At 43.7% G+C, this 14,665-nt stretch overlaps 1 protein-coding gene across 1 annotated transcript in view; it reads left to right on the plus strand.

Moving 5' to 3' along the window:
- Nucleotides 1–6,740: 6,740 nt before the first annotated feature.
- SMURF2 (SMAD specific E3 ubiquitin protein ligase 2) overlaps nt 6,741–14,665 on the plus strand; it is a 96,904-nt gene continuing 88,979 nt past the window's right edge. Inside the window, exon 1 of the mRNA XM_080679034.1 lies at nt 6,741–7,229. Within this exon, the coding sequence (XP_080535160.1) occupies nt 7,178–7,229 (52 nt within the window). The 5' untranslated portion in view covers nt 6,741–7,177. The remainder of the gene's footprint in view (nt 7,230–14,665) is intronic.

The raw sequence follows: 14,665 nt of genomic DNA on the forward strand, positions 1-14,665 counted from the left end.
ATCATTTTGAATGAATGCATAAGTATATTTATTTAAAAATTGGGATCATTCTTCACATACATTTTTGTTTTCTGCTTTTTGAAAGTTTATATTTTTAAATCATGAACATTCCTTTATGTCATTAAAGCTGTTTGGATTGGCTGCTAAAGGCAACGAGCAGCCATTGAAAGTTTTTAAGCAATGGTTGACATTGACCCATTGGCTTATGAGCCATGTTGATCTCATTTTGGCCCATATTCTCTGCATTACCCATGAAGACTGCATCATACAAGTATTTCCACATCTCCTCCCATCCTGCCCTTAGAGAATCGTGTTGTAGCTACTACAGTTTTCATTTTGAAGATGATTGGATATGACTATTTTTTTGTGCCTGCTCATGTTGCTCAGTTGTCCAAAGTAGTTGCAGTTGAGTGATGCGCCCGCTCCCTTTCCCCCGGGGGCTGGGGCTGCTACCTCATCCTGAAAAGATGTGTTGTTTCATGATATCAGCTTACAGCAAACCATGCACAGATAACTTTTCAAACATTTAATTGTAATACTTCCATGCTTAAATCACCAAATTGGCTTTGGAAAATATGCAAGCTCTTCAAATTATATTCTCTTTTAACTCAGAATTCACAATGTAACAGGGCAGTCTGCATACTTAAGACATTTGAAAATGGGTGCATAAAAATGGCCTAGATTTACAGGGTTTTCTATTTTTTAAGAAGGACAGTATTGTAAATGCAGCAAATAATGAAAATCAGCTATGCTGTGTGCTTTTTCACTTGTATTGTGTATAATATAATACAGTGTGGAAGGGACTTAGAGGTTGTATTAGTTGCCGAGGGCTCCTGTGACAAAGTATAACAAACAGGATGGCTGAAAACAACAGAAGTTTTTTCTCATAGTTCTGAAGGTCTAAATTTAAAAATTAAGGTGTTGGCAAGACTATGCTTTCTCTGACACTGGGTAGATTCCTTCCTTGCGTCTTCCCAGCTTCTGGTGGTTGCCAGCAATTCTTGGCCTTCCTTGGCTTGCAGCCTCACACTCCAATCTCTGTGTCTGTTGTCACATGACATTATTCCTGTGTGTCTCTGTCTTCACATGGTGTTTTCCTCTTATTATAGGGATACCAGTCACCTTGAATTAGGACCCACCCTACTGGCCTCATCTTAACTTGGTTACATTTTCAAAGACCCTATTTTCAAGTAAGGCCACACTTACTGGTACAGGGGATGCAGTTTAGAACTTAAACTTACCTTTGAAGAATATCTTCCCATTCTCACTGGGCTGAGATAGTTGCTGTTGAACTGACTTAGCTATAGAAATGGGTTGGAGGGCTGGGTAGGTAAGACAAGGTCTAAAGAGTGATGCAGAGAAAGTCTGGTGCTGGGCAGAGCACAGAGCCCACTGATGGGGGAATCCAGCTGGTGGCAAACATTAAGGAGGTAGATGGGTGGGATGGTCATCATCTTCTAGATCACCACTGTATGATTGGGTATAAGAGTCACAGTTGTAGTTTCAAAATTTCCAGTAGTCATATTAGAAAAAGTAAAAAGAAATGGGGAAATGAACTTTATTTTTTATTTATTTAAAAAAATTTTTTTAAAAAAATATGTTTTATTGATTTTTTACAGAGAGGAAGGGAGAGGGATAGAGAGTTAGAAACATCGATGGGAGAGAAACATCCATCAGCTGCCTCCTGCACACTCCCTACTGGGTATGTGCCAGCAACCAAGGTACACGCCCTTGACCGGAATCGAACCTGGGACCCTTGAGTCCACAGGCCGACACTTTATCCACTGAGCTAAACTGGTTAGGGCTGAACTTTAATATTATATTTTATCTAACCCAATATATCCCATATATTATCATTTCAATGTCATCAGTATAAAAAAATTAAAATATTTTGCTTTCTTTTTCCCCATACTAAGTCTTCAAAATCCAATATGCATTTTATACTTGCAGCACATCACTAGCCATATTTCAAGAGCACCAGAGCCATATGTATTGAACCGCTCTAGGTTCTAGAAGTGCGGCCTCTCGGTGGGAGGATCCAAGCCACCAGCTGGGTTGCAGGTAAGGCTCAGCTCTGGGGAAGAACACAAGCAGAGCAAGGGAGGTGACTGAGGGTTTTTGGGGAAGAGCTTAGAACAGGCCTGAAGATGAAACAGACCCAGTGTTCCAACTAGAGACAAAGTGAATGCAAGGGACAGGGATCCACGTAAGCTTGTCTAAGTCAGGGGAAGGGGGAGTAAGGTGGTCATTCTGCACAGTGAGATCCCTTGGAAATAAATTGGAGCCCTAACTGATTTGGCTCAGTGGATAGAGCGTCGGCCTGCGGACTGAAGGGTCCCGGGTTCGATTCCGGTCAAGGGCATGTACCTTGGTTGCGGGCACATCCCCAGTGGGGAGTGTGCAGGAGGCAGCTGATAGATGTTTCTCTCTCATCGATGTTTCTAACTCTCTATCCCTCTCCCTTCCTCTCTGTAAAAATCAATAGAATATATTAAAAAAAAAAAAAGGAAATAAATTGTAAGAAGGCACACCTGGGCCAGGACTATGGGCAGGAAATCTGTCAGACAATCACTCTCTTTGTCTCCCTCTTTGAGGTTACGAAGTCTCTTATCTCCACTTTTCTCTGTCTACTTTTTAGTATTTTCTACACACTCATTTCCTCTTTGGTTTATCTACTTGAACTTAAAATGGCTTTCTCAGCTGCTAACTCTGTGACCTCTCAACCCAGCTGCCCACCACTAACTCCGTGTCCCAGTGTCCCCATTTCAAGTTCCAAAGAGAGAAAATGTGATTGGCCTCTTGGTGAGCCATCCACCTTTGGCTCAGTTAGTTGAGGCCAAGCTCAACTATTACAAACAAAGCTGTCCAAGTTCATCCCCGGTGTAAGGCAGTGGTTCTCAAAGTAGGTTCTCCCCACCAGCAGCATTAGAAATGCAAATTCATGGGCCCCACCACAACCTGTTGAATCAGTATCTGTAGGGATGGATCCTAGGACAGACACTATGTTAGAGCAGTGGTTGGCAAACCATGGCTTGCGAGCCACATGCGGCTCTTTGGCCCCTTGAGTGTGGCTCTTCTACAAAATACCACGGCCTGGGCGAGTCTATTTTGAAGAAGTGGCGTTAGAAGAAGTTTAAGTTTAAAAAATTTGGCTCTCAAAAGAAATTTCAATCGTTGTCCTGTTGATATTTGGCTCTGTTGACTAATGAGTTTGCCGACCACTGTGTTAGAGCAATAGGTGAGGTCAGATTCCTTTAGAAGGGGATGTGGGTAAGGACTACCATCTTGGTATACCAAGGTAGAGGCTGAGAAGCAAGAGCCAAGGAGAGTGGCATGGGGGAGCCCAGATGTGGAGAGACACGGGTCTCGGATGTGACCTCAGTTTTCATCACTGGGGACCAGATCTGCAGGGAAGGGGACAGGAAATGGCCTGGAATGTGACCTAATCCTAAACCATGTTGGGACAGGGAACTGCACATGAGGGCTTTTGGTGATCCTAACTTTGAGGACCTGGGAAGGCAAAGGAAATCAGTGGAAATGGGGAAGGAAGGGCCCGATTGACAACTGCAGGTACTTGGGGGCTGTGCTTGGCTGCTTCATCAATTATAAGCTGATTTGGAGGAAGCTAGAACTAAATATTAAATTCAATTCATGACATTTTAAACATTAAAGAAAGTTGAATTTTCAGCAGGAGTAGAAATCACTGCGTGCCTGATGTTTGCTTTTTCCATGGCACATAAACGGCATTAAATTTGAAATTTATACTATAAAAATAGCTTCACAGGAGTACCATTATTAACATAACCTTACCTCAGACAGATTTTTTATTACTGGAGACAACTCTTTTATGTAAAAAATATATTAATGGCTGGAGCAGAAGAAAAATACCAACTACAGATGGTAAGCATTTGCTTGCAAAGTTATATCAAATTTAACATTAGCCTTGGAAAACAGAAACATGTTTTAAACAAAAGGTTTTAAATATTCTTATAACCTGATGTCGATTTTTCCCTCCGGTTTAGGATACAGCATAAAGAGTGCAACATTAAGTGATCAATAATAAAAAAGTTGAAATCTTTTGCTCAAAAATGCCATTTAATGAGTTGTTACAGCATTTTTACTGGAAGGTTCTATTTAATGACATTCATGGAAAGAGACATTTTATCGGTATGAAATAGGTGGAGTTTGTGTACTTGAGACAGATGCCTAAACCAATGGTTTGATAAAGGTGCACAATTCAACCGAGAGCGCTGAGGATGAGAAGAAATAAGGGAATAAAAAGGCTTTGAAATATTTTCTGTAATTCCCATACCCATTAGTGACATGTATAGGTAGTGGGTTTCTATTTTAGGAAGAAAGACAAAGGTGAATTTCCTAAGAATTGTTATTCTTCCTTTTTTCCTTCAAAAAATATGACTAAAATTATGATGCCAATGCTACACATCTAATGCTAAAATTTAACTCAGTGAAAGGTTAGCTCTCCTTAACGTATGAATGGTTTTAAAGTATTATTCTTACTGGAATCTTTTGTTTTAAGCAGTAAGATTTACACTTACACATAGGCAAGCCTAAACAGAGTCTTGCCTGCATATTAAGCATGTGTGCATTTTTCTGCATTGTCTCTTATAGTTGAACTAGAGGCCCGGTGCATGAATTTGTGTATGGGGGATGGGGCAGGGGAGGGACTGCGGGAGGTTGGCCGCCAGCCCCAAGGAGGGAGCCGGCCCTCAGCTCCCCTGGGAAATGGGCCGCATCTGCTGCTACCCATCCCGGTTCCCTGTCCCAGCCCGGGCCCGAGGGCTCTGGCGGAGTTGGGAGAGGAGGGACACCAGATGCCAAAGCTACCGTCAAGCCCCGCCATCACTCAGTTTCTTGCCCCCCTTCTTCTCTTGCCACCATGCCGCCACCACGAGGATGGGAGCGAGACAAACCCTTGTGTCGAGGGCTTTCAGTAGATTGCAGTGAGGGAGCTGCTCTGCTATGTAGAAGCAGGTCTCTACAAAAGGGTTAAGCAACAGGAGCCAAACCGGCAGGGGGAGGGGCTGCAGGAGATTGGCTGTGGGAGTGCACTGACCACCAGGGGGCAGCTCCTGCATTGAGTGTCTGCCGCCTGGTGGTCAGTGCATGTCATAGAGACTGGTCGGCCAGTCGTTCTGGTCGTTCAATCATAAAGGTCACTTAGGCTTTTATATATAGATGCATTGCTTTGAACTTCACAACAGGCAGTCACCCCAGCTCTCCCATCACGTTTTGAAATCCTAACTTCTACCTAATACAAATCTGCAAATTACTTTAGTGGGTGGTTGGGAACCAAGTGTTTGCCGTAAGAATAAGGCAAAAGTGTATGCATATATCAGTTTGCTAACTTTTACTTCCATTATTCATCTAGTCTCTTAAATTGTGATAGCGGCTATTGTTCGAATTGATTAATGTATCTTCAGAGCTTCTGTAGCAAAAGAAGCACTTAAAAAAGGTCTTGTTCACTCTTTGGCACATAGTAGGCATTTAGTATTTGCCTAGTATTTCTAGAGCTTTATATAATTTTTGGATCATTTTAATTGCAGATTGTATTCAGACTGATGAGATGCTCTTGGAGGTAACTTCATCTGGATCATGAAGTGACATCACTGATGAGTTCGAAGTAACAACTGACACTGATTTAGGATTAAAGATCTTCCACTTTATTAAACATTTAAAATTGCATTAATGTTATACCAAGCATACAAAAAAATCCCCCATGCTGTAATCCTTAGTTTTCACTGTGCTGGACACTTTTGCATGCATACACACAACTTTTTATTGTGCTTTTAAGCTTTATTTGTAAACTCTTCCATAATATATGATCTTCACAACTGCCATGTAAATGGCTGCACAAAACCCCAATGCGGTTGATGCAATATAATCACCAGGCTATTTGCTCAATCTCCCTTTTGTTATGAACCAAACTTTGCAAAGAACATCTGTATTATTATACGTCAAGAATAAGTTTCTAAGAGTGCAATGACAGAGGCAAAGGATAAGGTACCCTTATTTTTGTTTTGCCCTCCTGAGATAACATACAGTACTGTATGTCAGGCTTTTCACACATTTCTCTCTAAGGTTTGTCTTGTTAATAATCCTTTAAGGCAGTGTCATTATCCTCCTATCCCTGCGCTACAGCTGGAAAGAGCCTGAGCAGGCAGGTAACCTGATCTCTCTCACCAGGTGAGTCCTGGATGGAGGTGGCAGCTACGGTACCAGGAGCAAAACACCCTGGGGGCAATTGCTGGAATCCTCGGTATGGAAATAGTGTCTCTTCCCTCAGCGACGCTACATTCCCAGAGGGCAGCGGTTCTAACTTTGTTCGCCCCACCTCTCGGGGAGCACTGCACGCAGTGGGCGACTGATAAGTGCAATCTGCGTCGCACGGACAAAAGCGCTCCCTTACGTGGCCCGGACACGGAGCCCCTCCTGGTGCCAGAGAGCTCTGCGCCGCCACTTTCTCTGTGGTCTCCCCCTCAAGTTCGGCGTGGGACCCCCGGCGGACCTCGGGCGCCCAGGCAGAGCCCAGCCTCGCGCCCCGCGCCCGGGCACCCCGCGCGCGCCCGCCCAGGCCCCGCCCACTCCCCGCCCATCACTTCTGATCCCGCCCCCAGGCCCTCCCCCCCCCCCCCGCCCGACTGCTCCCTGCCCCCCGCAGCCGACGAGTGGCCGCGGCGGCCGCAAGACCCGGTTCGCTCAGACAAGAGGGCGGGTGGAGGAGGAAGCGGCCGATCCCCGAGTCTGCTCCGGCGCCGCCGAGCACCGCCCGCCGCAGCCAACCAGCCCCGTCGGCTCCGGGCCCCGCCACGCCGAGAGGAGGGAAAGGCGGAGGCGGCTGCGTGGAGGCGGCGGGGGCGCGGGCGCGGGCCGAGGCGGCGCGGCCGGCCGCGGCTGCCGCTTTGTTGTGCGGCCCGGGCAGAGGAAGGAGAAGTGGGAGGAGGGGGGAGCTCGGCGTCCCGCTCCCTCCGCGGCTCATGGCGACGACGCTCGGCACATCCGGGACCCTCCGGCCGTGGCGGCCGCGGCGCCGGCTGCTCGGGCCCCAGCCCCGGCCGCTGTGGTGACTCCGCCGCGCCTCGCCGTCGCCCCCGCCCGCCGCCCGCTGGCCCGGGCCCCGCGCCGCGGCCGCAGCCCTGCCGCCCCCGCCGCCGGGGACATGTCTAACCCCGGGGGCCGGAGGAACGGGCCCGTCAAGCTGCGCCTGACAGGTGAGGGGGCAGGGCGGGCGGGCGGCTGGCCCGGCTGGGCAGTCGCGGGTGGGCGAGACGGCGGGGGGTGCCTGTGGCCTTGGGAAGGGCCAGGGTCGCGATCAATGGTGAGCTGGGGGGTCGGGGACGTGGGAAGGCCTAGTTCAGAGAGAGTGAGGGCCAGACCACTCGCCCTTGTTTGGAAATTCTTGAAAAAGCTAAAGGTGACTCGGGGTCTTTTGTGGAGGGGAGGGGGACCCGGTTGGAATTCCAGGCGGATCTGAGGCCGAAAAGCCATGGCCGAGGAACACGACTCTCTCCCGGGCCTCGGGGAGCAGCCCTGGGAGGCAGCCCAGGTGGGGTCGGTGCGGGGCTGAGCAGCTCCCGTGCGGGGATTATTGAATCCGGTGGCTGGCTGCGCGCAGTAAACACTCCTTAAAGATGGAGCGCTTAACGGGAGGGTGTGTGTGTGTGTTCCCTGGTTGTTAACTTGTTCGTTCACTTGTGCCTCCGTGCAAAACCCCGCACTGTGCTGCCAGCCACAGGAGCCCGTGCCACACACCTGAAACGCACGTCCTGGCGAGGGAAGGAGACCGAGGTGGACTTTTCCGGTGTGTCTGCCGATCCGACGACTCCGGCTCATTGTACACTGTGTTTTGGAAGTGTTTGATTGCAGGGTGGCATGTTTTGGGTTGTTCCTTGTAGGCCGCAGAACTGTGTCTCACTTCTAACTCTAGACCGGCTTTACAAACACACTTTTTTTTTTTTTTTTTTTGTACATGTCTAAGTGCTCATACAAACTTTCAAGCGAAGTTTCCTTTCTCTCATCAACCTCCCCCTCTTCCCTTTTCTAAATGGAAAAGAATGTCTGGAGGGGTTGCTAGATAGAAGGCTTCCCTTACAAAGTGTCGAGGAGTCCAAGGGCATTGAATCTTTAACATCACAGGTCCATTTTGCTTACCCTGCCATTTTTGGTATTCTTACACAGTCGTGTTACACATTTCAAGGAAAAATTAATTTTTGGTTTGAAAAGTGTAACTGAAATGCGATTTGCCATTCACTATTAATAAATTACCCACCATGATTTTCGGATGTGTGGTGAGAAAGATGGTTTTCCTTAATGTGTGTGTGTGTGTGTGTGTGTGTGTGCGCGCATGTGTAAGAGTAAACTGTAATTATGTTTGCCTACACTAGACTTTGAGACTTATATGGACTAATTTTTGTAATTGTATGCTTGTGTGTCACATCCCAGCCCACTGGCTGAACTTTCGAGATACAAACTTGCAGTGAATTTGGTATTTGAGAAGGTAGCCTACGTTGGCTGCAGTTTAAAAAATATATTATTTTCATGACAGTTTTACTTTCCCTAGGGAAAATTGCAAAGAATCATTAACTGAGTGGTTCTTAATGGAAAACCTGGATTGGGGGAATGCCTGTCTGTCTCCTGTTTCCCCCATTCAGTTTCCTTATTTTCTTATGAATCAATGGGAACCTTTATAAGGGATCTTTGTTGCTTTAGAGTTTATCTACTGCTGTTTCTCTCCGAGTCAGTCCTGAGTCAGTGATTGTGAGAAAAGAACCTGTGATTCCAGGTGTGCAGAAAGCATCAGAAATAGGCTGTTGGCCATTGACTTCCTTCTAGTCTATATACATGATGAAAAAAAGAGGGAGAAAACAGGGATTTTGATTTACTGCAGATAAAATAAGTTTGAGGTTTTTGTGTGTGACTCATTAGATCTTAAAGTGTTTATCTGTGGTTTTCTGACTGCATATGATATATTAGAAAAATTCACACACAAAGGAGAAAATATTACTTATTATTATTCTTTTTTGGGATGGGAGGAGAGGAACACTGGACTAAATTTATAGAGTGATTTTGTATTTTTAGATTTTTCTGAGGAATTTTAAATATACTGTGTCCCCTTACTAGTAATTGTAAAAACAGTTAAGGTACTCTCAATTTCATAAAACCATTGGGAATTTGTCTCTGTCGTATTTTAAGAGAAAAATATTCAAATATTAAAAACACTGCTCTTTCCCTTTTGGTTACATGTGATGGATTTTCTTCTGTTTTGCCAGGAAAGTTAACATATTTTTTTCTTTTTTGTTCATTTACAAATTAGATGGTATATATTTTAACAAATAGATCTCAGGAGCTGGATTCAATTAGCAGCTTTTTAGGACATAAACATTAAAGGGTTAGATGGAAAAGATTGTTTTGACTGACTGGATAAATGACAGGGCTGTGTTTGATGTGCGTCCAGGAATTGGTCTGGAGCTGGTGCCCAACTTTTCAGTCCATCTTGAGAAGCCAAATAAAATATTTAACCTAGGCCTCATTTTGTTTTCTGGAAAAAAAAAGTTGATTCTTTGTTAAGACCTTAAGAAATGTTTGGCATACCTTTAGACTAAGTGTTTAACAGTTCATTTAGATCCGGATTCCATAATAGAGGAAAATCACTAAAAAAAAAAAAAGGCAGATCACACAGTGAGTTTTTATATGTTTTACAATACACTGGAGCTGTAAGATGCTTTAGATTATTGTTCTTTGCTTTATGTTAATACAATACCAGTATTTAAAATTTTTAGTGTCTTTGATTTCAGGGTGCTTTATGAACTGTAGTTACTCAATTATATCCTTAATGGAGAGGTGCCTCTTTACTGAAATACAACAATTCTTACGTGATGACACACACACTCACTCACTTACTGGTACACATACATACAAACTGAAGGAGAAGAAATATTTGAGCTATGAGATCTCTGCCCACAACAGATATTAGATTTTTCCACCTATTCTCAAGACCACAATCAACTAGTGAACAGTTTGGTACTTGTTGATGCTAAGAAGGTAGGGCTAATTTAAACCCAAATTTGAGATTCCTCAGGCCATTAGTGGTTAAAATCAGATTGAGTCCATTAAGCTACTTCTGTTGATCTTTATGATGTATTAATACTTGTTCATTACAATGAATTCTGTGGTAAAGATATCAATTTTAACAAGTACTTCTAGAGCAAATTGATTATAAAATTTATATACATTACACGTATGAATATCTGATAATAGGCTTTTCTTACATATTCTTTGTATTTGGTTATAGTAAAAAGTTGGGGGTAATTTTTTAATATCATTGTGGTTTTTTCATTCATTATTGTTTTTGAGAAACAATGAACTGTTTGAACCTAGCTAATTGGAAAAAGCAGTTTAATATAATTCCTAATATTTAAAATTCTTAGATATGGAGAAGTAACAGAGGACCTTTCCAGACCTTTTTGTAATTTAAATGTTTTTGTATGCTGCTCCTCATATTATTAATTTATAAAACCCTTGGCAGTAATGAGGTTAACCTTGTCTTGCTAATAAAAAATTAACTTTAGCCCTAGCTGGTTTGGCTCAGTGGATAGAGCGTCAGCCTGTGGACTGAAGGGTCCCGGATTTGATTCCAGTCAGGGGCACATGCCTGGGTTGCGAGCTGGATCTCCAGTGGGGGGCATGCAGGAGGCAGCCGATCAATGATTCTCTCTCATCATTGATGTTTCTATCTCTCCCTCTCCCTTCCTCTCTGAAATCGATAAAAATATTAAAAAAAAGAAAAAAAAGAAAAATCAACTTTAAAAACCTAACCTTAGATATGCTGGTATTTTAGTATTGTTTTCCTGCATATTTTATTGATTCAAGGCTTTAAAAATTACAACTTGATTATATCTCACAGGTTTCTGAGTAGGAAAGTGCCTGTATACTATAATGACTTATTCTAGGGGTATTAGTGATTTGAATATCCCCAATTCATTTTACAGTAAGTCCTCGGGTTATGTCGGAGATCTGTTCCTACATCGCGACGAAACGCTGATTTTCGCCATAAGCTGGAACCCACCTACATAAGCACCTATGTCACTCACATGGAGCACATACACAGCAGTAATGAAGTGACACAGTAAAAAAAATTTAAAAGAAAGATAACAATTCCTGACCTTTACTTGTGGTAAATAAATAATAAAAAACATAAAGCACATATGTACATATGTCAAAATGATGGAACCTTTTTTTTTTTTTTTTATAAATAAATGGGAGATGGCGACGTAACCATGAAACAACGTATGTCGAGTCCAACGTAATCTGAGGACTGCCTGTAAGGCAATCTAGTTTACCTCCTTCCTTTTCTCTTTAGGTTATTTTGTCTACTCTAACCTTTAGACAGGCAGTTGGACCTGCCTAGGTGCTACATGTAGTTTGGTTTTATTGGCAAGTAAAGTGTGTGTGTGTGTGTGTGTGTGTGTGTGTTTTAATCATGGATTCTACTTTTTTCCTCTTGGTTGAATTGTAACTATCACAGCATATTAACGTGTCATTTATTTAACATATAATTTAGTGTATTTTGCATATAACTAAATTTTCAAGGTAAATGAAGGACTATACTTTAGGCAACAAGATTCTTATTTAGCTATTTTTGATGTCTTAAAGATTTTGAAGACTCTTAAAGATGTAATATGTCCTACTCCTTTAAAATAGACCATACTTAACAGAACTTAGTGTTTTATTTATGATTCAGTATCATCCTAATATATAAAGAGCCAGGGTCTGTAACGTCCAAAACGACAGAACGGCCGGCCGAACACCAGGCTGTGTGCACAGCAGGCTCGGGTGGGTGGGGACTGGCTAGTGGGCTGAACTGCTGACCTCTTGGTCCCTCCTGGGTCGCGGGCGCTGTGGCGACCCAGCACTGACTGCCGTCGCCAAGTCGGGTGTGATGTGATTGGTTGGGGGGCCCCACCATTGCCCCACCATTGCCCTGCAGAGGGAGGCCCAGGCCACCGGCCAGAGGGCTCTGTGATTGCCCCAAAGAGGGAGGCCCAGGCTACCCAGCTGGCAGTGGTGGGTGGGGCCTCCCTCTGCGGGACGATCAATCGTGGGGCTCCCGGACTGCGAGAGGGCGCATGCTGGGCTGAAGGACCCCCACCCCCGAGTGCACGAATTTCGTGTACCAGGCCTCTAATTATGAGTATAAATTATTGTGCTGTTGTAATATGTAGTATGAGGATATTGTCCTGGTGTGTAGAGATAACTGTTTGACCCTGGCTATTTGGTGATATGTTGTTTAATTAATCCTGTTCTTACTGCTTTTCTCTTTTTTCCCTGGTCTTGTTTACTGTTACTTTCTTTGTTCTAAGAATGCTGGACCCTTGAAATATACTTTTGTAACCAGCATTGTTATGTTTCTATATAACTGACATCTTTGAATGCTTATTAAGTGCCAGATTCTATTATCAGCTTTAATTCTCACAATAGCTCTAACAGATAGAAAGTTGGAGAGGTTAACTTGGAGTTGTCTGTATAGAAAGTCTGTTACAGACTTACAAGATTTTGTGTGGAAACACAAATACTTTCCATTTATTTGGAATTACCCTTGCCATCCTTGCCTGTCTTTTAAGATTCAAGTCCAGGATTACCCTTATCCTTAGAACTTTTCTTGACCTGAGTTGACCTTTCCTCTGTAACTCACAGAAGGGCATTTGTTGTTTCTATCTGTAAGATCCATGAAGGCAGAATCCTTGTTTCAGCATAGATTAAAAGCATTTTGGCATTTTATTGAACCAACTAGTGGCCCGGTGCACAAAAATCGTGCACTGGGGTGGGGGGATTCCCTCAGCCCGGCCTGCACCCTCTCATAGTCTGGGACTCCTCGGGATGTCTGCCGGTCGGCAGTCAGACATCCCTCTCTCACTCTGGGGCTCTTGAAGTCTGGGACCCCTCGCTCCTTACTGCCCGCCTGCAGTGAAGGCGGGAGAGGCTCCCGCCACTGCCGCTGTGCTGGCCAGCCATAAGCCCAGCTTCTTGCTAAGAGGTGCTCCCCCTGTGGGAGTGCACTGACCACCAAGGAGCAGCTCCTGCATGGGGCCGGGGAGGGACGCAGGAGGTTGGCCAGCCAGGAAGGGACCGTGGGAGGGCTCCAGGGTGTGTCCGGCCCGTCTCGCTCAGTCCCAATTGGCCGGACCCCAGCAGCAAGCTCACCTACTGGTCGGAGCGTCTGCCCCCTGGTGGTCAGTGCATGTCATAGCGACTGGTCGACCAGTCGACTGTATGTCCCCTGGTGGTCAGTGCATGTCATAGCGACTGGTCGACTGTCTTCCCCCCCTGGTGGTCAGTGCACATCATAGTGAGCGGTTGAGCAGCCTTAGCATATCATTAACATATTACGCTTTGATTGGTTGAACGAACACTTAGCATATTAGGGTTTTATTATATAGGATGATGGAGACACAGAAGTAATTATATATAATTCTGTATGTGTTCTTTACGGCTAATGCATTGCGTGTGAGTGGCAAGAATTGAGGCAACAGATAGGGACAAACCCATTTAAGACCCTGTTATATTTTGCCAATAAGTTTGATTTGTTTTTTAAGGTGGTGAGGGTTATAAGCTTTGATATATTTGATGTTTAGTAACATTTATCTTGGGGCAATAGGGAGGATGGACTGGGATGGGAATTGTGAAGATGATTTTTTAGGCTAACCAGTTAAGAGGATGCCACAGAAACCATTGTTCATGTGGTTTTCTTCTTTTCACTTTTGTTTATTTCCAAATGTCGTTTTTACAGATAATTGCTATAAATATCTTGATGTAGATAACTTTGATTTTGTTTTAAGGATTATTTTCTTAGGATATTTTATAGAAAGAGTGCTATTGTGTTAAAGGGTATGGATGATTTTAAGGTTCTTGATTAATTTTTCTCAGTCTGCTTCCTGAAAGAATTGTGCCTATTTCAGAGCAGCAATGGATAAGTAAATATCTCTTTTTATTCTATTACAAGCATTGACTCTTACTTAAAATTAAAAAAAAATCCTCACCCTTTCTGTCACTTGAGGACAATTTTTTATTGATTTTTAGAGAGAGGGAGGGAGGAAGGAAAGGAAAGGAAATAGAGAGAGAGAGAGAGAGACAGAGAAAGAGAGAGAGAGAGAGAGAGAGAGAGAGAGAGAAAGAAACATCAATCAATTGCCTCCCATATGTGCCGGACTAGGGATGGAACCCACAACCTAGGTATATGCCTTTATTGGGAATCAAATCACAGCCTTTTGTTGTTGGTATGGATGATGCTTCAACCAACTGTGCCACCGGTCAGGAGTTGCCATATAGTTTTAAACATTTCTTTGTGAAGTTGAATATTTTCCTCTCTGTTTCCTAATTATATTTCTCTTTGTTGACTTATTTGGCGTTGTCCTTGTTATCTGTTAGGGTTTTAGTTTTTTTTCTTATTGATTTGCTTGAGAATTAAAAAGATATTAGTCTGTTGTCATATTTGCTACAAAGGTTTTCCCCAGTCTGTTATTTGTCTTTTCATTTTGACCATTTTTGGACACACAGAAATTTGTTATTTTTAGGAGTCAAATCTGTCCAACTTTTCTTTTGTTTTTCCTATTATTTCTATACTTAGGAAGGCCTTTTTCTTCAAGAGGCT

This window comes from Plecotus auritus (assembly GCF_963455305.1).
Source record: "Plecotus auritus genome assembly, chromosome: 7".
Lineage (NCBI taxonomy): Eukaryota > Metazoa > Chordata > Mammalia > Chiroptera > Vespertilionidae > Plecotus > Plecotus auritus.